This window comes from Macaca fascicularis, chromosome 5 (assembly GCF_037993035.2).
Source record: "Macaca fascicularis isolate 582-1 chromosome 5, T2T-MFA8v1.1".
Lineage (NCBI taxonomy): Eukaryota > Metazoa > Chordata > Mammalia > Primates > Cercopithecidae > Macaca > Macaca fascicularis.
This window is the reverse complement of record NC_088379.1, coordinates 145,462,120-145,487,501: the sequence shown is the minus strand read 5'-3', so window position 1 is coordinate 145,487,501 and position 25,382 is coordinate 145,462,120. Positions and strand designations below refer to the sequence as shown.

General features: G+C 40.0%; 1 protein-coding gene and 1 long non-coding RNA gene across 2 annotated transcripts in view; one reads left to right on the top strand and one right to left on the bottom strand.

Moving 5' to 3' along the window:
* Positions 1-220, bottom strand: part of SCOC (short coiled-coil protein) — a 44,532-nt gene extending 44,312 nt beyond the window's left edge. The window contains exon 1 of the mRNA XM_005555956.3: positions 125-220. Coding sequence (XP_005556013.1) covers positions 125-194 — 70 coding nt within the window. The 5' untranslated portion in view covers positions 195-220. The remainder of the gene's footprint in view (positions 1-124) is intronic.
* Positions 1-25,382, top strand: part of LOC141410341 (uncharacterized) — a 96,511-nt gene that overhangs the window by 34,906 nt on the left and 36,223 nt on the right. The gene's annotated exons all lie outside the window — the stretch shown is intronic.

The window sequence follows — 25,382 nt, the reverse complement described above, 5'->3', positions numbered from 1 at the left end:
ATTTTTCAAGTTTTCTAAAATGAGTATGCTTTATCATTATACTGAAAATAATAAAAGTTATATTTTTAAAAAACTGAGTAGTTGCAGAATTGTGTGTTTGAGAATTTATCCATTTCTTCCTTACCTATATCATCTGCAAGAGAAATGTTGGTGAACGTGCTGTCTTCCTCCTCCTCTTTCCTGGACCCGTCCATCTTGTTCAATTTTCAGACCTGTTAGTAAGAAAAATGAGGGCTGAGAAAAGCAGCAGTTGTCCCATGTGACCGCCCTTGTTAAATCATTAATCAGTGAACGTCCAAGCAGGTGCTATCTGAACCTTGCACTATCCACCCTCTTCCTGCTTTCCACCTGAGAAGTTCTTATCTGAGTGTTGCATTCTTAACCGGAAGTGGTAGGAGACCCAAGTTAAAGACTTACAACCCTTGACCAGAGGCTGCTGTGCTGGCACGGCTGCTGTACTCTGGCTAGATGCCAAACCCTGCCTTCAAGTTTCCTTAGGCTGAATTGCGCAAGGAAATTGCCCAAAAAGCGTAAGGAGAAGGTTGAGGGAAGAAATTGACTTTATATGATTAGCATATCTTTTGGATACCCATGATAAATTTCTTAAGGATGTATCAATGACCACAGCATGACCTGGGGGTAAGTCACAACCCCTCAGAGCCTCAATGTTCTACCTGTAATATGAGGATAAGTCTGTTGTGAGGATTAAATGGAAACTGTCTGGTACATACATAAAGAAATAAGATTCTCTATATGGCATATATGAAGAAATAAGATTATATATTGAGCTCATCAGTACTCTCTCATATTACTGTTCAGACACCTCGTCCTCTAAAAGTTCATTGAAACAACAAGGTCTCCCTTTTGTGTTTCTGGAGTTGAGCCCAAGAGGAGAGATGTTGGCTTCTCTAGCCCTTAGGCAGGGACCCTTTGTTTGAGGAGGAAGTATTTCTTTTTTTTTTTTTTTTTTTTTTTTTGAGACGGAGTCTCGCTTTGTCGCCCAGGCTGGAGTGCAGTGGCCGGATCTCAGCTCACTGCAAGCTCCGCCTCCCGGGTTTACGCCATTTGAGGAGGAAGTATTTCTTTACAACTATTTATCCAGGTGACCTAGTTCACATTCGTATACAGACACAAAGCAACACTATTTTAGAATTTCAAATAATCAATCCTTTGGGTAAAAAAATAGCCAAATTTGATGAAGCACTTTAAGCAGATAGTAAAATTGTTACTACATGCTACATTCTTCACTAAGTGCTTTGATACATAGAATTTTTTTTTAATTCAGGCAAGTTCATTGTTACTATATCAAGCAGAACGGATGTGAGCTGTTGGAAATCCTGAATGTTAAAAATTAAGTTCACTAGAATAGACTTCCCCTTAATTTTTCAATTATATTCTGCATATACTGAGTGCCTATTTAAGCACTTTAAGCAGATAGTAAAATTGTTACTACATGCTACATTCTTCACTAAGTGCTTTGATACATAGAATTTTTTTTTAATTCAGGCAAGTTCATTGTTACTATATCAAGCAGAACGGATGTGAGCTGTTGGAAATCCTGAATGTTAAAAATTAAGTTCACTAGAATAGACTTCCCCTTAATTTTTCAATTATATTCTGCATATACTGAGTGCCTATTCTATATAAACTGAGCACTTTGGAGGTTCAAAGTCAGAGGTTTATTTATTTGCTATTAATAAGCTTATAAAAGAGTTCAAAAACAAGAATGCTGGAGGTTTACAGAAGGGAAAAAATATACGCAGCTGACAGGACCTTGAAAGGCTTAGAGAAGGGGACATTTGAGATGCATGATCGATGAAAAGTGGGATTCAACAGGCAAAAATGGCCAGGTAGTGAGTGCTTTCTCAGTGAAGGAGTGTGGGCAAAAGCTCAGAGACAGGAAGGCTTTGGGCACATCCAGAAACCAAGAGTATAAGATACAGGTAAATAAGAGGTGGGAAATACAGTGGAAAATAGGATGTCATATCTAAGAGAGGTTTGAATGCTAGATTGTATTAGTTCAAGTCCTCTAAGAATCAGACACCAAGATGGGATTAAAAGGATGAGATAAAATAGGGAGGGAGGCAGAAAGGTTGGAGGGACATTAGACCATGATGCACGTCTGACCTGGAGTGAAAACAAAGTGGAATGGAAGGTCCAGCTTGATCTTCAGAATAAAGAAATTTTGACAAGAATGTCAAAGAATACTTGAGCCAAAGTTGACCATAAGAGGAGTCCCATGTCTCTCAGAAATGGCCTCCCTTAGTTTTCATGCAGCACTTAGTTACTGGCTGGGAGCAGCTGGCAGAAAGTGAGACCTCTGTGCAAATGTAGTTACAGATTTCAGCGCACAGTAGCTGAGGTCCTTGATCAGTTACACTCCCTGTAGTTGGAGGTCTACAAGGCACAGACTCAAGGCAACCAAATGAGCTATTTTTTCTAGCAACTCTGTGTATAATCATGGACCAGTATTTTAGGAAGCATAAAAATTCTTCTCGTGGCTGATGCATTTTCTGTCAGTCCTACAAATAATGGCACACACTTTTAAAATGCCTACTATGTGCTAGACGACAGTCCTATGGGTAGGCACTAATATTATTCCCATTTTAAAGATGAGGGAACTGAGGCATGTAGAGAGTTTAAAAAGTGACAAAATGTCATGCAGCTAAGCAAGCAGTGGAGCTAAGATTGGACTTCATGCCCTACAGCTGTAGGGTCTGCTCTTAACCATTGCATTATCTACTCATAATAAAATTATCACATGAGGGAGAGGATGCAAGAGAAGAGTTAATCGACTTAGTAAAAGAATTTATAAACCAAAGGGTATATTTGGTTTAATGCATATATTTTGCTTTATTTTTATTACTTATGGCCAACTTTATGTTTTGTTAGGATTGACTAAGCACTTGATTCTTTACCTTCTTTCTGATATTCTTCAAGGATATTTCTTATGAAGTGTCTATCCTAATGGACGAGGGAATGAAAAGAAAGAAAACTCGGCTCGGCGTGGTGGCTCACGCCTGTAATCCCAGCACTTTGGGAAGCTGAGATGGGTGGATCACAAGGTCAGGAGTTCGAGACCAGCCTGGCCAGCATGGTGGAACCCTGTCTCTACTAAAAAAAATACAAAAAATTAGCCAGGCATAGTGGCGCACACCTGTAATCCCAGCTACTCGGGAGGCTGAGGCAGGAGAATTGCTTGAACCCAGGAGGCAGAGGTTGCAGTGAGCTGAGATCTCACCACTGCACTCCAGCCTAGGCGACAGAGCAAGACTATCCATCTAAAAAAAAAAAGAAAAGAAAAGTTAGTCAGCATTGCTGCCATCCCCATATTCACTGAGCAAAAGTTATAATGGAAAAGAGGCTCACTTTTAACTGAGGTAGAGAATTATCTGTGGATTTAAATTATCCATGGTGAATATTTTCCCTTTTGTTGTCTTCTACTAGTTGTATAGTTTTAGCTCCTATACTTAGGCTATTGATTTCTTTTGCATTAATTTTTATATAGGAGTGAGAGGTAGGGATGCAGCTTCATTCTTTTACATGTGGATATCCAGTTGTCCCAAATCTATTTGTTGAAGAAAATTTGTATTTTTATCACATTTAATTGTCTTAGTATTCTTGTTGTAAGTCAATTGGCCATAGATGTTTACTTCTGGAATCTCATTTCTAGTCCATTGGGCTATACATCTACCTTTATGCCAGTGCCACACTGTTTTGATTACTGTAGCTTTGTGGTAAAAAGTTATAGTTATGCAAGATGAATAAGTCCTAGAGAACGGCTGCATAAAATTGTGCCTGTAGTTAACAATATGGTACTGTACACTTACAAATTTGTTCAGACGGTAGACTTCATGTTAAGCGCTGCTACCACAATAAAATAAAAATTAGGGGAAAAAAACAGTTTCGCTATTAGTGTGTTTTTTTAATTAAAATTTTCCCTTAATTATATTCTGTTTTAAATGAATTTACCTTTTTATTTTCACAAGTGTATTTAAATTATGGATTCAATTTTAGTAAATATACTTTAATATGCTAACAGCTCACATCAAGATAACAATCTTTACATACGCAATTAGCTTTGGCAATAAAGTGATAAATAGAAACACAATTCTTGACTTTACTGATGGATATTCTCTTATAAGACATCAGTCTGGATTCTTCAGCATCAGCAATAATGAAGCATGACATTCATAATATGCTTATTTAGATAGGCAGATAATGCATAAACATTCTGTTTAATAATATAATTTGGCTGGGCATGGTAGCACACACCAAGGCAGGAGGATTGCTTAAGCCTAGGAGTTGGAGACCAGTCTGGGAAACACAGTGACACACTATCTCTACACAAAAGATTTTTTTAATTAACGGGGCATGGTGGCATGCCTGTAGTCCCAGCTACTCACAGGGGGATCACTTGAACCCAGGAATTCAAGGCTGCAGTGAGCTATGACCACTGCACTCCAGTATTGGTGACAGAGCAAAACGCTTTCTCTTAAAAATACTAATAATAATAGTAAGTGAATTTGGCAGCAATTGGTAAAAATAAAATGCAGTATATATAATGTTTTGTAATTCAACATAACAACAAGGGGTTAAATGATGTGGATTTGTAGCTTCCTGTTTTATCCAATTATCTTTAGGCCATCTACTCCAGCAACAAGATGTCAGATTTCATTCCACCATTCATCAAATATTCATGTGGCATCCACTGTGCTTTCAGGGTAAACACTGTATTTCTTTAAATGCCTTCCAAGATGCCCAGTTCTGCTTGGGCAACACAGAAAATTTTAAGGCAAAGCTTAACACATTTTATTTTACACATTGTATGTAACTTTTAGTCAGTATGTAAGTTACCTAGATTCATTCAACATTTGTTCAACAATTATTTATGTGCTAGGCATTGTTCCAGGCACTGAGGTTATAACATAAATGAAAGAAACTACTTTAATCACAGAGTTTACATTTTTGGCAGAGAAGACAGACAATGATTAAACAGATAGACATACATACACAAATATATATACTACATTTGTATTCAAATATATACACTATATCTGTATGCAAATATATATACCACATGTATGTATACCTAAACACACACACATCCAATGGAGAGGAGAGAAGTGCTATGAAGAAAAACATTGCAGGGTAAGGCACACAGAGAGTAACAGGAGTGTGGGTGTTATTTTATATACCGTGTCAGGAAGGCCTAGCTGATGAAATGACATTGGAGCAGAGACTAAAGGAGTTGAAGGAGCCAGCCCGAGGACGTCTGAAGGAAGAACACTGGCAGAGAGATTAGCAAGTGCAAAGACCTTGAGGTGGCATGAGCAGGCTTGGCATGCCCAAATAAGGTGTTATAATAGGGAGGATTGAGTGCTGTTTGGAAATATATCAGGGACTGACCATGTAGAGCCTCACAGGACCTTTTAAGTTCCTTGGGTTTCAATCTGTGAGATGGGATACGTTATGCAGAGGAGAGGCATGATCTGACTTCTGGTTATAGCAGGATCACTCTGATCTGTAGTGAAGAAAATAGACACCGGTTAAAGGGTGAGGGGTGGGGGAAGGCAGAGTCAGGGAAGTGAGGTTAGAAGACTATTGCAGTAATCCAGGCAAGAGATGGTGCTGTGATCTGGACCTGAGTGGCCACTGTTGAGGTGGTATGAAGTAGTCAAATTCTGGACATATTTCGAATCTGGATCCAAAGGCGTTTGCCAATGTGGAGAGTAAGACAAAGATCAGTCAAAGATGACTCCAGGCCAGGCACGGTGGCTTATGCCTGTAATCCCAGCACTTTGGGAGGCCGAGGCAGGCAGATCAACAGGTCAAGAGATCAAGACCATCTTGGCCAACATGGTGAAAACCTGTCTCTACTAAAAATACAAAAATTAGCTAGGTGTGGTGGCACGTGCCGGTAGTCCCAGCTACTAGGGAGGCTGAGGCAGGAGAATAGCTTGAACCCAGGAGGCAGAGGTTGCAGCGAGCTGAGATCATGCTATTGCACTCCAGCCTGGGTGACAGAGCAAGACTCCCTCTCAAAAAAAAAAAGATGACTCCAGAGTTTTTGGCAGGAGCAACTAAAAAGGGAGGTATCATTAGCTCAGGTGAGAAAGACTATGAGAAAAACACATGGAAGGAGAAACTTAAGAGTTTGATTTTGGGCATGTCTAGTATGAGATGCCTTTAAACACCTGATATGGTTTGGATCTGTGTCCCCACCCAAATCTCATGTTGAAATGTAATCCCCAGTGCTGGAGGTGGAGCCTGGTAGGAGGTGGTTGGATCGTGGGGGTGGTTTCTAATGGTTTAGCACCATCCCTCTAGTGCTGTTCTCATGATAAGAGTTCTCATGAGATCTAGTCATTTTAAAGTGTGTGGCACCTCTCCTATCTCTCTCTTCCTCCTGCTCCTGCCATGTAAGATGCTTGCTCCAGCTTTGCCTTCCACCATGAGTAAAAGCTCCCTGAGGCCGTCCCAAGAGTACATGCTGCCATGCTTCCTGTACAGCCTGTGAAACTGTGAGCCAATTAAACCTCTGTTCTTTAGAAATTACCCAGTCTCAGATGTTTCTTTAAGCAGTGTGAGAAGAGATAATACAACATCCAAATGGAAATGTTCAGTGGGCAGGTGAAGATAAGTCTGGAGTTTAGGACAGAAGCTAGGGGAGATATAAACTTGAGAGCTGTGAAGGTGTGTAAAGTCACAGGACAGATGAGATCATCTAGGCAAAGGTGTAGACACCTTTTCCTTGTAGCTGTCCACACTTAGAAATCAGAAAGACGAGGAGGAATGAAACCAGGAGACTGAGAAGCAGCAGCCAATATGGAAGGGGGACAAGCACAAGACCCATGTTCTGAAAGCCAAATGAGGAAATTATCTCCAAACGACAGAGTGATCAACAGTGTTAAGTGGTCAGATCAAACAAGGTAAGGACGAGGGATGATCCCATGTAAGATGTTTAAACCAGCCAGAAAATCTGATGAAGATAGTGGCTACAAAAATAAGGAAGTGGGGAGTGATCAGGAAATGGAAACTCTAAAGCAAAAGGCCACTTGGGAACTATGAGCAACTCTTTTCCAGCAGGGTGGATTGGAAGCAGAGGAGAACAGGATGGAGAATGCTTATTTTCATAGTTCAGTGGTGAATCCAGAATTTTTCTGCAGGAAGAACCTGGGTCAACATTCTGATTGGAAGAGGACAGGTGGGCAACTAGTCTTGGAGATGCATTTTATATTAATTAAGAAAATGCTATTGTCCTTATCAAAGAATTGGAGAGAGGAAGGATTAAAAACTCTCCCAAACATCCCCTTAGAGCCACCACTGCCCAGACTTGAGGGCTGCCACATATGGATATTAGCCTTGCACAGAGCTGCCCGATAAGGGAAAGTGGAGTCTGAAATCCATCCCATGCTCTGCTCACCAAACCATGCCCTAAACCTCCCAGGTGTGCCTTTTCCTAATTTGCATATATACCAGCCATACACTGCATTGATGCGATAAAAGCTGTTTTTTTATCCCAACGGGTACGAACTGTATTTATCAATTAAATCCTTGTGTTAACGAGGAGAACTGCCAGCACTCAACTTTCCAACTGAAAATTATTCAGAATCTGTAAAGTGTTTTTTAAAGGTGAGCTATTCTTACTCTCATGTCTATATCCTTACAAGGCATTTATTAGTGTTAAAACTTTCAAAGTCATTTGACTCTTACTATTGAAACATGTCTACTATTGAGAAAACAAAGCCATGAATTAAATCTGACTTCAATAAAATTTCACATGCCTTCCTTGAACCAAGCAATTGATACTTGCTTATGTCTAAACTCTGCAGCCCTTGTCTGAAAATCTTGATTTGTAGCTCACTAAGGTCAGTATGTTCCTATTATTGTGGCTTTGTTGGCTCCCTCTGGTGGATAAATTATGGGAACATTAATTTTAAGTGCTCTTTAACAAAAAGCTTCAGCATTTTGTTTTTGCTTTTTAATTTTTAATTTTTTTTTTATTTCAGTAGGTCTTTGGGGAAACAAGTGGTGTTTGATTACATGAATAAGTTCTTTGGTGGTGATTTCTGAGATTTTAGTGCACCCAGCACCGCAGCAGTGTACACTGTACACAAAGTATAGTCTTTCTCCCAAGTCCGCAAAGTCCAACGTATCATTCTTATGCCTTTGTATCTTCATAGCTTAGCTCCTACATATGAGTGGGAACATAGGATGTTTGGTTTTCCATTCCTGAGTTACTTCACTTAGAATAGTATTCTCCAATTCCATACAGGTTGCTGCAAATGCCATTATTTCTTTTTATGGCTGAGTAAAAAGAAAGTATCACACTTTCTTTATCCACTCATTGACTGATGGGCATTTGGGCTGGTTCCATATTTTTGCAATTGCAAATTGTGCTGCTATAAACATGCATGTGCAAGTATCATTTTTGCATAATGACTTCTTTTCCTCTGGGTAGATACGTAGTAGTAGCGGGATTGCTGGATCAAATGGTAGGTCTACTTTTAGCTCTTTAAGGAAACTCCACACTGTTTTCCACAGTGGCTGTACTAGTTTACATTCCCACCAGCAGTGTAAAAGTTTTCCTTCTCACCACATCCATGCCAACATCTATTATTTTTTCATTTTTTGATTACGGCCATTCTTGCAGGAGTGAGGTGGTATCACATTGTGGTTTTGATTTGCATTTCCCTGATAATTAGTGATATTGAGCATTTTTCCACATGCTTGTTGGCCATTTATATATCTTCTTTTGAGAATAGTCTATTCATGTCCTTGGCCCACTTTTTGATAGGATTGTTTGTTTTTTTCTTGCTGATTGGTTTGAGTTCTTTGTCAATTTTGAATTAGTCCTTTGTCAGATGTATAGTTTGCAAATATTTTCTCCCACTCTATGGGTTGTCTGTTAACTCTTCTGCTTATTTCTTTGGCTGTGCAGAAGTTTTTTAGTTTAATTAAGTCCCATCTATTTATTTTTGTGTTTTTTGCATTTGCTTTTGGGTTCTTGGTCATCAAGTCTTTCTCTAAGCCAATATCTAAAAGGGTTTCTACAATGTTATCTTCTAGAATCTTTATGGTTTCAGGTCTTAGATTTAAGTCTTTGAGCCATCTTGAGTTGATTTTTGTATGAGGTGAGAGACGAGGATCCAGTTTCATTCTCCAACATGTGCCAATTATCCCAGCACGATTTGTTGAATAGGGTGTCCTTTTCCCAATTTATGTTTTTGTTTGCTTTGTCAAAGATCAGTTGGCTGTAAGTATTTGGGTTTATTTCTGGGTTCTCTATTCTGTTCCACTCATCTATGTGCCTATTTTTATACCAATACCATGCTGTTCCGGTGACTGTGGCCTTATAGTATAGTTTGAAGTCAGGTAATGTGATGCCTTAAGATTAGTTCTTTTTGATTAGTCTTACTTTGGCTCTGTGGGCTCTTTTTGGTTCCATATGAATTTTAGGATTTTTTCCTAGTTCTGTAAAAGCTTCAACTTTTTGAAGCCTTGAGGGCTTTGCTATTCAAAGTGCATACAGGAGATTTCCTGTGATTACAAGCTAAGTAGATACAGGACATTTTTGGGAGCAGTAGGTTGGGAGGTGCCAAAGGAAGGGATAGCCAGGGTGGCAGTGACAATCTTGTAGACATGTGTCAGATGGAATCACTCTTGATAGGCAAAGGGCTTTTAAAAATGTTTAATTGAGGTATAACATACAAACAATAAAGTGTGCAAATTATAAGAGTACAGATACATAATATGTATCCAACACCCAGATCAAAACCATTTCCAGAACTTCAGGGTAATAATTTTTTTAGTTGATGTTGCTTATTAGCATTCAGGTCAATTTTGCAGCAGAAAAACAACTTGTAATTACAGAATTGCTGCCAGTAGTGTACCCAAAGAAACTGTGAGGCATAATTTGTTAAACGCATTGAGATGAAAAAATGTTGGGCACAGAGGTTGACTCGAAGGTGGCACATAAATATTACTATCCTACACTCTGTAGTGAAAATTACTCATTTTTGTCCCTTGCTTGGTTGTGTTCATCAATTTGCTCTTTTTTGAACAATTTTCCAATTCTATTCCCTTTCTTCAGTTCAAAACACATCAATTGAATGTTGTATGCTCAGGACTGTGGATTCAGAGAGGAATAAGTTGTGGTCCCTGCTCCTCAAGAACTAATAGACCAGCTAGGTTTAAAGCAAAAATAGGAGATGGGTGACTGTAATCTCCAATGTGTTAAGTGTGTCAGTAAGAAGAGCTAACATGATAGAGCATGTCCTGTGTGCTAAGCTTTCTTCTCAGCATGTTCCCTGCATCTTCTCATTTAAAACTCATCACCACTGTTCTTCCATTACTGGTGAGGAAGCAGAGGCACGAGGAGTCTGGTGATGTCCCCAAGGACTATGTGGCTGGTGAGTGTGGCTGCCAGGACTTGGCTCATGCATGTCCACTTCTCAAGTGTGGCGTTGGAGGCACCTGCCGGCAGGGAGATCTTTGAATATCTTGTCCTTTGAGCTGCCCAACAAGCAGCAATGCTCAGCACCACAGAGAAAAACATGCCAAGCAGTTTCTTTCCCTGACATGGTCCTAGTCCAGCCCCAACCTTGCCATCTCACAGATTCAAACAAAAGCTGGCTGCACCCTTGTAAAAATTCAAAGGCATGTTTTATTTTCGTATGGAATACAGCAAAGCATTGGATTACTCCAGAGCGAACACTTGACTGTTCATTGTTACAGCATGAATTTCACTAAATCATAGGTAATCAACATAATTAGTTGTCAAGCATTTCGAACAAAACAAATGTTTTGTCTTGCTATGTTATCCAAGCTGCCCTTTACCTCCTGGGATCAAGCCCCCACCTCCGAAGTAGCTAGGACTACAGGCATGCGCCACTATGTCTGGCTATGTGTCAAGCATGTTTTTCAAAATATTTCTATTTAAATTGCCGGTTGAATTGTCCACTAATAAGTGATTTATTTTTCAGTACCGAAAGCATAGTAGAAAGAATTATTGTAACCTTAGAGAGCTCCAAATAGTCCAAAACAGATCAGTGTGGTGGTGCAGGATTTTGAAATCCCACCTGAGAGTGGTGTTTGCATCTTCCTCCTATCAGAATTTGCTAAAGCAGGCAAAGACTGAGGACAAAGACAGCAGAGCCTTCCCACATAAGCACAGAGTCTTTGCTCTTTGAACAGAGGTAAATTCTGTTCATCAGCAACACTGTGATGACTTCACACTTAACCCTCCTTAGACGGCCAAATTTAACATAAACTAAATTTTGTTTACCACAGGTTAGATGCAGGTGGGTACAAGAAAATCATAACAAGGTCTAGTAGTAGTTATGATGGTGCTGATGTGGGAAGTGATTTTCAACTTCTTCAAGCCATCCTATACAATATCAGGGTATGCTGTGAAAATGATGCTTGTGTAATCATTAGAAGAGAGAATAAAGGCGGAAACATTTGAGTCCCAACAGTCATCACGGCTGCCCACTTCCAAGAATGGACACAGGCCTCAGGAGCAGAGTCACACTGTGAGCAGTGATTGAGTTTCACCCATGTAATGTTATCAGATTGAGCTTTATTGGGGCTACAGTTCTTTGTGTCCAATTCATAATTTTGTTATGGTCTCCTAGGTGTATAAGAATTGTAAACACAAGCATTTATATATTTGTATGTTTAAACATATGCTTAAAACAAGATGATAAAAGACTTTAGCATTAGAAGTCCATGGGAGGTTTTTTTCTCCTTAACAGTGTAAGGGGGTCTGCATATAACTCATTTGAGAAATGCTGTACTGTAAAGCGTGGGCCTACAGAGGGAGACAAACACAGGCCTTGCTTTTCAGGAGCTCACACTGACAGAATTCACCGCAGTGGACACAAGTGAAGAACTTCTTTGAAATCAAGACACTATATTTATTGCTGTTTTGTTTTTTTGTTTTGTTTTGTTTAACTCTTTGGCGCTCTTTAAAAGTTACTGCTCAACAAATAACTTTTTTCTGTGTTTCCTGTTGGGATCTCCCCCAAACATCCTCATTGATTTTTTTTTTTTTCAATTTGCATACAGTAAAGTTCACTCTTTGTAGACTACTGTTCTATGGGGTTTGAAAATGCATAGAGCCATGTATGCACCTGCCCAAGTAATGTATAGAACAGTTTCATCACGCTAAAAATTACTCCTCATCCAGTCCCTTTGTAGAAAACCTCTCCCCTTTCCCTCAACCCTGCTAACCACTGAACCACTGACCTGTTTTCTATCCCTATAGTTGTGCCTTTTACATGATGTCATAAAAATGTAATCATACAATGTGTAGCCTTTTGGGTCTGGCTTGTTTCACTTACAGAATACATTTAAGGTCCGTGTTGTTGTGTAAATCGATAATGCATTCATTTTTATTGTTGAGTAATAGCCCACTGTATGGATATATCACAGTTCATTATTCCATTACCTACTGAAGGACATCACAGCTGTTTCCGGTTTAGAATGACTGGGAATAAAGTCGTTATACACATTTTTATATGAGTTTTTGTATGAACATAAGTTTTCAACTCATTTGGATAAATGCCTTGGACTGGGATTTCTGGATCACGTGGGAAGTATATGTTTAACTTTATAAGAAATTTCCAAATTGTCTTCCAACCTGGTTGTGCTATTTATTTAGTATGCTCAACAGCAGTGAATGAGAGTTCCTGTTGCTTTGCATCTCACCATACTGCCAGGTTTTTCTCTATTCTAGCAATTCAGATAGGTACGTAGTGCTATCACATTATGGTTTTCATTTACATTTTCTGATAACAAATGATGCTGAACACCTCTTTTATATTTATTTGCCACTGATATCTTCTTAAAGAAATATCTGTTCAGATATTTTGCCCATTTATAAGATTGGGTTGTTTCTTTATTATTGCTGAGTTTTAAGATGTCATTGTGTGTGTATATATATATATGTGTGTGTGTGTATATATATATAGACATATTATATATACACTCTGGAAACAAGTCTTTGTCAAATATGTGATTTGCAACTTTTTTCCCAGTCTGTGCCTTGTCTCCGTGCCAGTCTTTTTATTTTCTCAACTGCATCTTTGGCACAGCAAAGATTTAAATTTTGATAAAGTCAAATGTATCAGTTTTTTTCTTTTATGGATTGTGCTTTTATTGTTGTATCTAACAACCCACTGCCAAACCCAAGATCACACAAATTTTCTATGTTTTCTTTTAGACATTTTATAGTTTTATGTTTTGCATTTAGGTTTATTATCTATTTTTAGTTAATTTTTGTTTAAGGTACAGGGAGATTCATTATTGCAAATGGACTATTCTGGCATCATTTTTTTTTTAAAACTATCCTATGTCCATTGCATTGTCTTGGTAGCTTTGTTAAAAATCAGCTGACAATATTTCTGTGGATCTATTTATGAATTCTCTTTTTCGTTCCCCTGCTCCATGTGTCTGTCCTTTAGCTAATTCAATACTGTCTTGATTAGTATAGCTTTTGAATAAGTCTTGAAATCCTAGAGTGTGAATCCTCCAACTTTTTTTTTCTTTTTCAGCATGCTTTGGCTATTCTAGGTCCTTTGCCTTTCTATATAAGTTTAAAAATTAGCTTGTCGTCATCTATAAAAAGCTTACTGGATTCTGATTGAGATTTCATGGAATCTACAGATCAGACTGGGAGAACCGGCCTCTTAACAATATTAATGCTTCCAAATCATGAACACAGTATGTCTGTCAATGTGTTTAGATTTTTCTTTAATATCTTTCATCAGGGTCGTTTTCAACATACAGACCATGCACATGTTTTAATAGGCTTATACCTAAGTACTTAACTTTTTCAGTGCAATTGTAAATGATCTTGTTTCTTAATATCAAATGACAATTATTCACGTCTGGAATATAGGAATGTCAGGCCTCTGAGCCCAACCCATCAGATCCCCTGTGACCTGCACGTATACATCCAGATGGCCTGAAGCAACTGAAGATCCACAAAAGAAGTGAAAATAGCCTTAACTGATGACATTCCACCATTGTGATTTGTTTCTGCCCCACCCTAACTGATCAATGTACTTTGTAATCTCCCCCACCCTTAAGAAGGCTCTTTGTAATCTCCCCCACCCTTAAGAAGTTTCTTTGTAATTCTCCCCACCTTTGAGAATGTACTTTGTGAGATCCACCCCCTGCCGGCAAAACATTGCTCCTAACTCCACCGCCTATCCCAAAACCTATAAGAACTAATGATAATCCCACCACCCTTTGCTGACTCTCTTTTCAGACTCAGCCCACTTGCACCCAGGTGAAATAAACAGCTTTGTCACTCACACAAAGCCTGTTGGTGGTCTCTCTACACGGACGCGCGTGATAAGGAATATGATTGGTTTTTGTATATTGACCCTTTTAAATGTACTTATGAGTTCTTGGAGTGTTTTGTATATTTTTGGAATTGTCTACATTGATAACCATGTTGTCTTCAATTAAAGACAGTCTTATCTTTTTCCTTTCAAAGCTGTATGCTGTTTATTTGTTTTTCTTGGCTTACTTCACTGGCTATGACTTCCAGTCTGGTGTTGATTAGGGATAGTCAGAGAGGACATCCTTGCTTTATTCCCAGTTTTGGAGGGTAAAACATTCAGTATTTTACTCTTAAGTATGATGTTAGTTGTAGGTTTTTCATAGCTTTCCTATATAAAGTTAAGAAAGTTCTCTTCTATTCCTAGTTTTCTGAGACTTTTATCATGAATGGATGTTGAATTTCATTGATTTTTTGTTTCTATTGAGATGAATGTATATAATATAATGAATTACATTGATTTTTTAAAATTTAAGCGAGAGTTTCTTTCCTGGAATCTGAGACAAACCCCAATTGGTTATATACTATCCTTTTAATATATTGCAAGATTTGATTTGCTAATATTTTGTTGAGCATTTTTTACATTTATTTTCATGAGGTATCTTGGGCTATAGTTTTCTTTTCTTGGCCATGTGCAAGCTGGTTTGAGTCCTGGAATAATGCTGACCTCACCAGATGAATTCATAAATGTTCTATATTCTGGAAGATATTATGTAAAATCAGGATTATTTCTTGCTTAAGTGTTTTGTAGATTTTACCAGTGAAACCATCTACACTAGGAGTTTCCTTTTTAGAAGTTTTAAAACTATAGTTTCAATTTCTTTAATAAGTATTGGAATATTCAGGTTAGGTATCTTTCTTTTTTTTTTTTTTTTTTTTTTTTTTAAGAGACAGATTCTTGCTCTGTTGCCCAGGCTGGAGTGCAGTGGCGCAATCTTGGCTCACTGCAAGCTCCACCTCCTGGGTTCACGCCATTCTCCTGCCTCAGTCTCCCAAGTAGCTGGGACTACAGGCACCCGCCACCGTGCCCAGCTAATTTTTTGTATTTTTAGTAGAGACGGGGTTTCACCGTGTTAGCCAAGATGGTCTCCATCTCCTGACCTCATGATCCACCCGCCTCAGCCTCCCAAAGTGCTAGGGTTACAGGCGTGAACCACGGTGCTCAGCCCCAACTTAGGTATCTTTCTTAAGTGAATTGTGGTGGATTGGCTCTTTGAAATAATTGGTTCATTTTACCTAAATTGTTGAACTTATGGACATAGTGTTGTCTGTACTATTCTCTTATTATCTTTTTAACATCCGTGAGATCAGTAGTGATGTCCCTTGTTGCATTCCTGATATTGAGAAATTGTGTCTTCACTCTCTTTTTCTTGGCCAGCTTGACCAGTGACTTATTAATTTTATGACTTTATCAAAGTATCAATGTATTAGTCCATTTGAATTGCTCTAAAGGAATACATGAGGCTGGGTAATTTATAAAGAGAGCAGATTATTTGGCTCACAATCCTGCAGGCTGTGCAAGCATGGCAGCAGCATCTGCTTGGCTTCTGGTGAGAAAGCTTTTACTCATGGTGGAAGGCGAAGGCGGAGCACACATGTCACATAGTGAGAGCAGGAGCAAAGACAGAGGAGGAAGTGCCAGGCTCCTTTCTAACCAACCAGATCTTGTGCGAACTCATTACTGTGGGGAGGGCACCAAGCTATTCATGAGGGATCTGTCCTATGACCCAAACACCTCCCACCAAGCCCCACCTCTAACCCTGGGAATCACGCTGGGAATCACATTTTAATACGAGATTTGGAGGGGACAAACAGCCAAACTACATCAATCAGCTTTGCTTTCATTGATTTTATGTACTGTTTTTCTATTTTCAATTGCATTTCTTTATGTACTATATTATTTCCTTTCATCTGATCACTCTGATGATATTTCTAGGCCTAGCACTCTGGGACTGTGGTGGGCATGGCGGCCTCCGAAGATCTCCAGAATGCCTTCAGGGCCATTCTCCTGTTGCTGTGATGAGTAGCACCTGGATTCCTTCTATCCCTACTAATTTCCTTATCAAATGGTCACTTGGCCACACCCGTAATTTTCTTTCCTGAACATGTTTTCCTATTCTTTACATGGCAGACTGAGATTTTCCAAATGTTTATGTTCTGCTTTTCCTTTAATTGTAAATTCCATCTTTAAATTGTTTCTCTCTTCTCACATTTTACTATAAGCAATTAAGAGAAGTCACTTAGCATCCTAAAACACTTCTCAGCTTCGAGATTTCTTCTGCCAAATATCCTAGTTCATCGCATTTAAGTTCTGCCTTTTCCGTAAAATTCTAGGACATGAACATAATTCAACTAAGTTCTTTGCCACTTTGTAACATAGGTGGCCTTTCCTCCAGTTTCCAATATTTGTTCCTCATTTTCATGTACAATCTCATCAGAATGGCCTTTACTGTCTGTACTTCTACCAGCATTCTGTTCATGACCACTTGAGTAATCTCCAAGAAGACTGGAGCTTTTCCTACACCTCTCTTCTTCTGAGCCCTCACCAGAATCGCCCTCAATGCTTTTAATGTATTGTCATGGCAATACAGGCTTTTTCCAGCATTCACTCCAAAACTGTTTCAGCCTCTACCCATTACCCAGTTACAAAGTTACTTCCACATTTTTAGATATTTATTGTAGCAACACCTCACTTCTCTCATACCAATTTCTGTCATAGTCTCTTTTAGGCTACTGTAACAAAATACCACAGACTAGACAATTTATTTTAAAGAAACAGACATTTATTTCTCACAGTTCTGGAGGCTGGCAAGTCCAAGATCAAGGTGCTAGTATCTGGTGAGGGCCTCCTTGCTGCATCCTCACATGGCAGGAGGTGGAAGGGAACAAACCTACTCCTGCAAGCTTTTTTTATAGCAGCATTAATCCTTTCACAAGGGCAGAGCCCTCGTAATCTAAACACCTCCCTTTAGGAACCATCTCCCAATATTGTTGCATTAGGGATTGAGTTTTTAACACATGAATCTGAGGGAGATACATTCAGAACATAAGAATGTCTGTCAGTAATTAGAAAATTGTCAGCAATTATTTCTTAAACATTTCTTCTACCTATTCTTTCTTCTCATTCTGGGATTTCAAATTATGTATATGTTAGACTGTCTAATATTGTCCCATAGCTCTTGGAGACTTTGTTCTATTTTTTTCTACTCCATTCTCCTTGTGTTTCAGTTTGAGTAAATTTTATTGACCTATATTCCACTTCATTAATTATTTCCTTGACTATATCAAGTCTACTGGTAAGCCCATCAAAGATAGTCTTCATATCTGCTACTGTGTTTCTGATGTCCAGCATTTTCAGTTGATTCTTTCTTGTTGTTTCTATCTCTCTGCTGAAATTTCTATCTGATCTTGCATGTTGTCCACCTTTTCCATTAGTCTTTAACATATTTGTCATAGTTATTTAAAATTCCCTGATAAATCCAACATGTTTATGAGGCTGGTTCTGATGATTACTTTGCCTTTCCAAACTGTGTTTTTTCTTGCCTTTTGTGTACCATGTAATTTTTTGATGAAAGGTAAATGTGTTATATAGGAGAGTAGATACTATGTAAATATTTTTATGCTTGGAACTGAGCATGCCTTTCCTTCTGCTAGACTTTTAATGTGGGAATTTGTGTTAATTTAGTCCAGAGTTGGACTGGAAGTTTATTATTGCTATGGTTACCCTCAGGGCTCCAGAAGCTTTAAACTCCACTAGTGATATATTGTTTCTGTCTCTTCTCTTGGTTTTGAGTCTCCCCTTTGCGCTATCCTCCGGAGAGAGTCTGTATGTAGTTCTCCAAACTATATTTCCCTGCAACTCTTGTTAGCTTGGTGGCCAAGAGAGGGAGAGGGGCAATCTCTTATGTTCTTATGAAGCGTCAGTCTTAGCAGAAACTGAAAACCTGGGTCTCAGGGGCTCCTGCAACTTCTCCAGCTGTAGTGCTGGCCTAGCAAATATTCCTGCCCCTCCCCCAAAGTGAAGCTTCTTTTCCCTCATGTTCTCCTCTCCTAGCTGCAGTCAGTTTCCAGGGGTACAGTTTTGACTGACTTCCCTTTGCAGATTAAAGCTTTGTTGGGTAGGGAAGATGAAGGCAATGTATCAGGGTGGTGTTTGGGCAGTGGTTGCTGTTCCCCTTCTCCAGCCAACATCTTGGAGGACATTTTCTGAGGCTTCTCCTTGATCTACCCTGTGAGCTCCTGTTGTTCTTGGAGGGAAAAACTGTAAGAGAGTGTGAACCCTCCTATGTCTGCAGCCTGTGGGACTTCACACTGCCATGCTAGTGTTACCAGAAACCGGTCCTGATCCACACTCTAAGAGAGGGTTCTTGGATCTTGCGCAAGAAAGAATTTAGGGCAAGTCCATATAGTAAAGTGAAAGCAAGCTTATTAAGAAATTAGAGGGATAAAAGAATGACTACTCCATAGACAGAGCAGCCCCGAGGGAGGGCTGCCGATTGCCCATTTTTATGGTTATTTCTTGATGATGTGCTAAATAAGAGGTGGGTTATTCATGCCTCCCCTTTTTAGACCATATAGGGTAACTTCCTGAGGTTGCCATGGCATTTGTAAACTGTCATGGCGCTGGTGAAAGTGTGTCAGTGAGGACGACCAGAGGTTACTCTTGTGGCCATCTTGGTTTTGGTGGGTTTTAGCCGGCTTCTTTACTGCAATCTGTTTCATCAGCAAAGTCTTTATGACCCGTACCTTGTGCAGATCTCCTATCTCATCCTGTGACATAGAATGCCTAACCATCTGGGAACACAGCCCAGTAGGTCTCAGCCTTATTTTACCCAGCCCCTTGGAGTTGCTCTGGTTCAAATGCCTCTAACACTAGCTCACACTTGGCCTTTAGCAATTCTTTAAACATCTCTAGCATAATCTCCTTACCAGGTTTTTATGGCATTTGGCAGCATCTGTTCTAGGTAAGTGTATGCTTGAATACTGTTTCTCCCGGCAGGCCCTTGTGTTTCTCTTGGTTTTAAGACAGTTGTTTGCCTATAACATCAGTTCTGCCATAGGTTCAAAAACGTTGTTAATTTTGTAGTTTATCTAGTTTTTTTTCTCATTGTTAGAATGGGAGAAGTACTTTTCTAAACTGTTAAATCTCTGAGCTTTTACAAGAACCATTATTTATTTTAGAATTTTAAATTTCTCCAGCATTAACTTGATTTCAAAAGTTTTAGAGAATTTTTGCAACAGCCCCAAACCATCTTTCTATGCATATTTGGAAACTAGAACTGAGAATCACTAGTAAAGATGATATAAAAATGAGAAAAAAATTAAATTTGGGGTCACTAAGTTGTAATTTTTTTTTTTCTTTTCTGTATCTTTCCCTCAGTCAAACTTGGAACTGGCTCTGTGTTTCATATGGGCTCAAGGAAATTATGTGGTGGGACAGAAAGCAGAAAGAACTCCATGGAGTTCTGGGTTTTAGGCCAGGCACAGTGGCTCACACCTGTAATCCCAGCACTTTGAGGCCAAGGTTGGCGGATCACCTGATGTTGGGAGTTTGAGACCAGCCTGACCAACATGGGGAAACCCTGTCTCTACTAAAAATATAAAATTAGCCGGGTGTGGTAGTACATGCCTGTAATCCCAGCTACTCAGGAGGCTGAGGCAGGATAATCAATTGAACCTGGGAGGTGGAGGTTGCAGTGAGCCAAGGTTGCACTATTGCACTCCAGCCTGGGCAACAAGAGTGAAACTCTGTCTCAAAATAGAAGTTCTGGGTTTTGTTTTCAGAAGCCTGAGCTCACAGTAGAACTTAGAGGGTTTACAGTAAAGAAGAAAAAAATGGGAGACTTGTTAAAAGAAATAAAAAGGATAACTGGAGGAATAGAAGGCTTCCTAGAGTAGAAAAAAGGTTCCTGCACCAGAACTGGAGATGAAGGGAGGCCTTGGAATAGACAAGAAAAGATGCTGCAAGTGTAGCAGGATGAGCCGCAGACAAAACCCCTCAGATATGGAGTTAAAGAAGGAAAGGCTTTATTCGGCTGGGAGCATCAGCAAGACTTACGTCTCAAAAACCGAGCTCCCCGAGTGAGCAATTCCTGTCTCTTTTAGGGGTTTACAACTCTAAGGGGGTCCGCATGACAGGGTCGTAATCGATTGAGCAAGTAGTGGGTACGTGACTGGGGACTGTATGCACCAGTAATCAGAATGGAACAGAACAGGACAGGGGTTTTCATGATGCTTTTCCATACAATGTCTGAAATCTATAGATAACACAAGCAGTTAGGTCAGGGGCTGATTTTTAACTACCAGACCCCAGGTGCGGTACCAGGCTGTCTGCCTGTGGATTCCATTTCTGCCATTTAGTTTTCACTTCTTCTTTCTTTGGAAGCAGAAATTGGGCATAAGACAGTATGAGGGGTGGTCTCCTCCCTTGCAAGAACCCATAGAGAAAGAGCTGCATGCAATATCTAGGCAAACAACACCCCTAAGCCACCTTACAAGAGAGTCCCCTGTCTTAGGCATGGCTTGGAAGCATCAAAATGTCAGCAGTCCTGAAAAGCCCTTAAGATCATGGACAACGGAAGTCTTAGTGGAAACCTGTGGAACAGACGAAAACACCGAGTCTCCATAGACACCTTCACATTGCAGAATATGCTGGGCACTGACATGACCTAGAGAAGGGAGGGGAGGCCTGGAGAATGACTCAGATTATATTTTCTCATGAGCCTGGAGAGATTATTTAATTGATTTCTAGAAAATAAAGAGATTTAGTATTGCTTGCATAACTTAATTTGTAGACTGAGAATCATACCTGCTACAAAAGTAATCCATTCCCAGGCACCTAGTTATCATAGGTTCATTGAAAATATTTTATATTGTAGTAAGTGAAGAATTTTTCCACTCCAGTGCGTCTGAGGGATTCAGCATGCCCTCAACTGTAATGATTCCTCCTGGGGTGCAGTGGGGTGGTCAGGGCAGCAAGGGAAAGGCACTTGGAATAAATCCCCAGGTGATTCTGAAAAAAACTCCCTCCACATACTCACTCCCTTTTTCCACCCCTTCCCTGAGAATCTGTGTTCACCTCTTTTGGTCTATGTGCATGTTTTTCAATTAGGACACTAAAACAAAGACACAGTTTGACTATTGTAAGCAAGAGGTGTGTTCTCACAAAGGTGCATATAAAGCAAATATATCTATGTTCAAACATGTAATGCTATACACATAGATTGAAATAATTGCTGTTAATGGCATTACAGACAACTAAAGAATAGGTATGTTTGTGAATCTGTGGCTAAGAGAGAAAAATCCCTAGATTTCCTTCTAGGAAGTCGTTATCGGCTTGGGAAACTGTCCCCGTTCTGACCCAGCCTCCCACTGAGGCTGTAAGAAGGATCAAGTGAAACACACATAAGCATCTGAATGAAAATGTCCCCAGAGTGAACAATTGAGAGAATTACCACTATCCTTCCATTCACGTCTGTTGACTGAGGCCCTGGAGCTGGCATACTGATGAGAGATGCTTGACATTATCATAACAGAGTTGTGTGTTTTTTGTTGGTGTTTCTGCCAATGAGGCCTCATTGGGGGATGACACATTATATGTTCCATTTTCCAGAGCTTCTGTCTGGTGCCATTGTGAAGAAACACAGCTAGAGACCTGGTGATGGGACTTATTTTCTTATTTCTGGAAATGTTTCACCACCGAAAAAGCCACTGCAACCTGCTATCTTAAAGCTACAGCACATGTTGGGCGTATTTCTCTTATCTAATAAAATCATATGATAGCACATCATCTCTCCCCAGGTGGAAAAAAGGCCTGAAGGCAGGGATCCCTTGGAAATTGCAGCAAAAAGCAAGAACCAGGTAAAAGTAGAGACTTCGAAAAATCTGGGTTAAAGCGTTCAAAGAGCAAGCTGAGAGAGGCAGGTTATCCCTTGTGATTTTTGAGTGGAACACAAAACACACACCCTCGTTCCACCAGACAGTGCAGGGGTCACAGGAGGCCACTGCAGAAAGGCCTGGGAGTTGCCCAAAGGCTCAGCTACTTGGACCTGCTAATAGAATAAATTACTGGGAACAGAAATATCCTGTCAAGAAATTGGATGAGATGTGTTTTTCAGAGTTTGCTTCTAGTATAGCGCACTGGTTGAGAATTCAGGCTCTACAGTTAAAACCAAATTTGAACCCCAATTCTACCACTTAACTAATTGGGTGATGTCCAGTCACTTACTAAAATATAAACAGGGAACAGGATAATACCCATCTGAAAGGGTTGTGGTGAGAATTAGATTAGGTAATGTATATTCAGTGCAGAGCCTAAAGAACCACACAGTAAATGTTAGATACTGTTAGGCATACCCGTTCCTTTGAAAATGCCTAAGCTACTGTCTACTACTTTGTACTGTCACTCAGAGGTCACTTCAGAATGAACCTCCTTGAAAAGGAATGTCTTTGACACACAGGGGACGAGTAGAGATTTGCATTTTTATTATTTCACTCACTGAAGAGAGAGAATATAGAGTTCTTTGCAGGGAACTTGTTGGGATCAAAAAACCAAGTTCTTTAAGTGGGAGTCCTAACATATAGGGACACTAAATTGCCCCTAGTCCTCAGATCCTTGATAGAAACTGTGACCCAATGTTAGACTCTTTTGGGTTCAAGGGACACAGACCCATTTGGTGGTTGGGGGTTATTGTAAGAATACACCAGAAAGTGAGGAAATGGAAAGCAACATTCAGCAGCTACACAACCACGCCTTGTGGAGAACTGGGGAGTGGGGGAGGCGTCCATAGTTGTTCAGGCTCTCAGATCCCAGTGGGACCCCTGGCCCTGGACATCTCATTGCCTTCTGAGGCCAACTTCTCATTGCTCCCCAAGCTAGTGTCTCCACTGAGCACCTCGCTAGCTGCTCTGCCAACTTCCACATCTACCACTCTTGCTTCACTCTCCCCTTAAGATTTATATGCAAAAGAGAGAATCTGCCTGGGATATTTTGCTATTTTCCAATATATAAGATTCTGTTATCGGGGAGAATGCTTACTCATGAAAGCACTGGAATCCCAAAAAGAACACAAAGAATAGGATCTGGGCTGGGTCACCAAGATGTAGCTCCCAAAGTATACTCCATCGCGCCTGGCCACTCTGCCCTCAACCCTTGACCCAGCTGAATATAACATATCTCTGGAGACCCAGTGGGCACAAGCTGAGTGATTGGCCATAAGGGCCTGGCCTACACAGGAATACTGCTTCAGTACAACAACCCTAACCACCAAGGGCTCATCCAAGATACTGCCTTGATTTGTTGGACCTATGCAAGATCAGCAAGTGTCTATCTTGATTTCAGACCCGCTCCCAAAAACCCTCTCTTGGGAGCTCTCTGTGGAATTGGGCCCCTCTTCTTCTAGTATTATGTTTTCAAAACTGACAGGGATAGAAAAGAAAAACTTATCCAGGAAGGAAAATTGGGTTGAACATTTAATATCTCATGTCAAGTCTGGCAACGGCAATGATGACTATACGCATTCTTTCTTTCTTTCTTTTTTTTTTTTTTTTTTTTTAGACAGGGTCTTAGTCTGTCACCCAGGCTGGGGTACAGTGGCGTGATCTCTGCCCACTGCAGCCTTAGCCTCCTGGTTCAAGAAATTCTCACATCTCCGCCTCCCAGGTAGCCGGGACTACAGGCGAGTGCCACCACACCTGGCTAGTTTTCTGTATTTTTAGTAAAGACAGGGTTTTGCCATGTTGGCCAGGCTGGTCTGGAACTCCTGACCTCAAGTGATCCACCCGCCTCAGCCTCCCAAAGTGCTGGGATTATAGGTGTGAGCCACCACAGCTGGCCAACTGTGTGTATTTTTACTTAAATAAATATTCTCTTAATCATTTAAAAAAAAAAAAAAGGACTGGATTCTTTCATGAAATGATGACTTTATTGCTTTTACTCTTGGTTTACTTTGTCTATTAGCAAGAGGATCTTGAATTTAGTAGCTGTCTAACCCAGGACACTAGCTTAGGCTCTCAGGTCTGAGACCTCTATCTCTTAGGTGCAGATGGAAGATTTGCAATAAAAGATATCAATTTTCTGCCATTATTACTCTCCACATTCGTTCATATGCTAAGTTTAAAATCTATATTTCAACCGGGCGCAGTGGCTCATACCTGTAATCCCAGCACTTTGGGAGGCTAAGGCGGGCAGATCACCTGAGGTCAGGAGTTCAAGACCAGCGTAACCAATATGATGAAACACCATCTCTATTAAAAATACAAAAATTAGCTGGGTGTGGTGGCACAGGCCTGTAATCCCAGCTACTCGGGAGGCTGAGACGGGAGAATCAAGAATCGCTAGAACCCGGGAGGCAGAGGTTGCAGTGAGCGGAGATTGCGCCATTGCACTCCAGCCTGGGCAACAAGAGCAAAACTCCGTTTCAAAAAAAAAAAAAAGAAAAATCCGTATTCCCAGCCTGATAACTTTTTGCTTCAGGTTAGTGACTTTTAGTTTATTTGTTCAGTAGAAGTACAATGTATGACAAATGCATTGAGTAACATCAGGATTCCCTGGCATGAAAAGGTGGAGGACTGACTCAGTGAGAGTTTCCCTAAAGTACCTCTCACATGGGCTTTCCAGCTGGAAAAGAGAAACAGAACCTAAATGACCATCATTTATTATGTCACCTTTACTTAGTTAACATGTAAAATGTCATCTCGATTTTACAGAAAATTCATGTGAAAGCTGATGTGACCTTCAAATTAATTTCTGTCTTGATAGTTCTATAGGTTGTAAAATTCCTAGATGGTATAATGGCCAGAATGTTGAGTTTTTTAAAAAAAAATTCAACAAAAAGGCATTCTATTCTTCTTGTAGCAACAATTTACAAGTTTATGACACGTGACAACAAAAATACCTAGATTTCAGGATAATTTTACTTCAAACTACCAATTAAATATATAATTATGTGGACAAGGCACTATGGCTCACACCTGTAATCCCAGGACTTTAGCAGCCAAGTGAGGCAGGAGTATCACTTGTGGTCAGGAG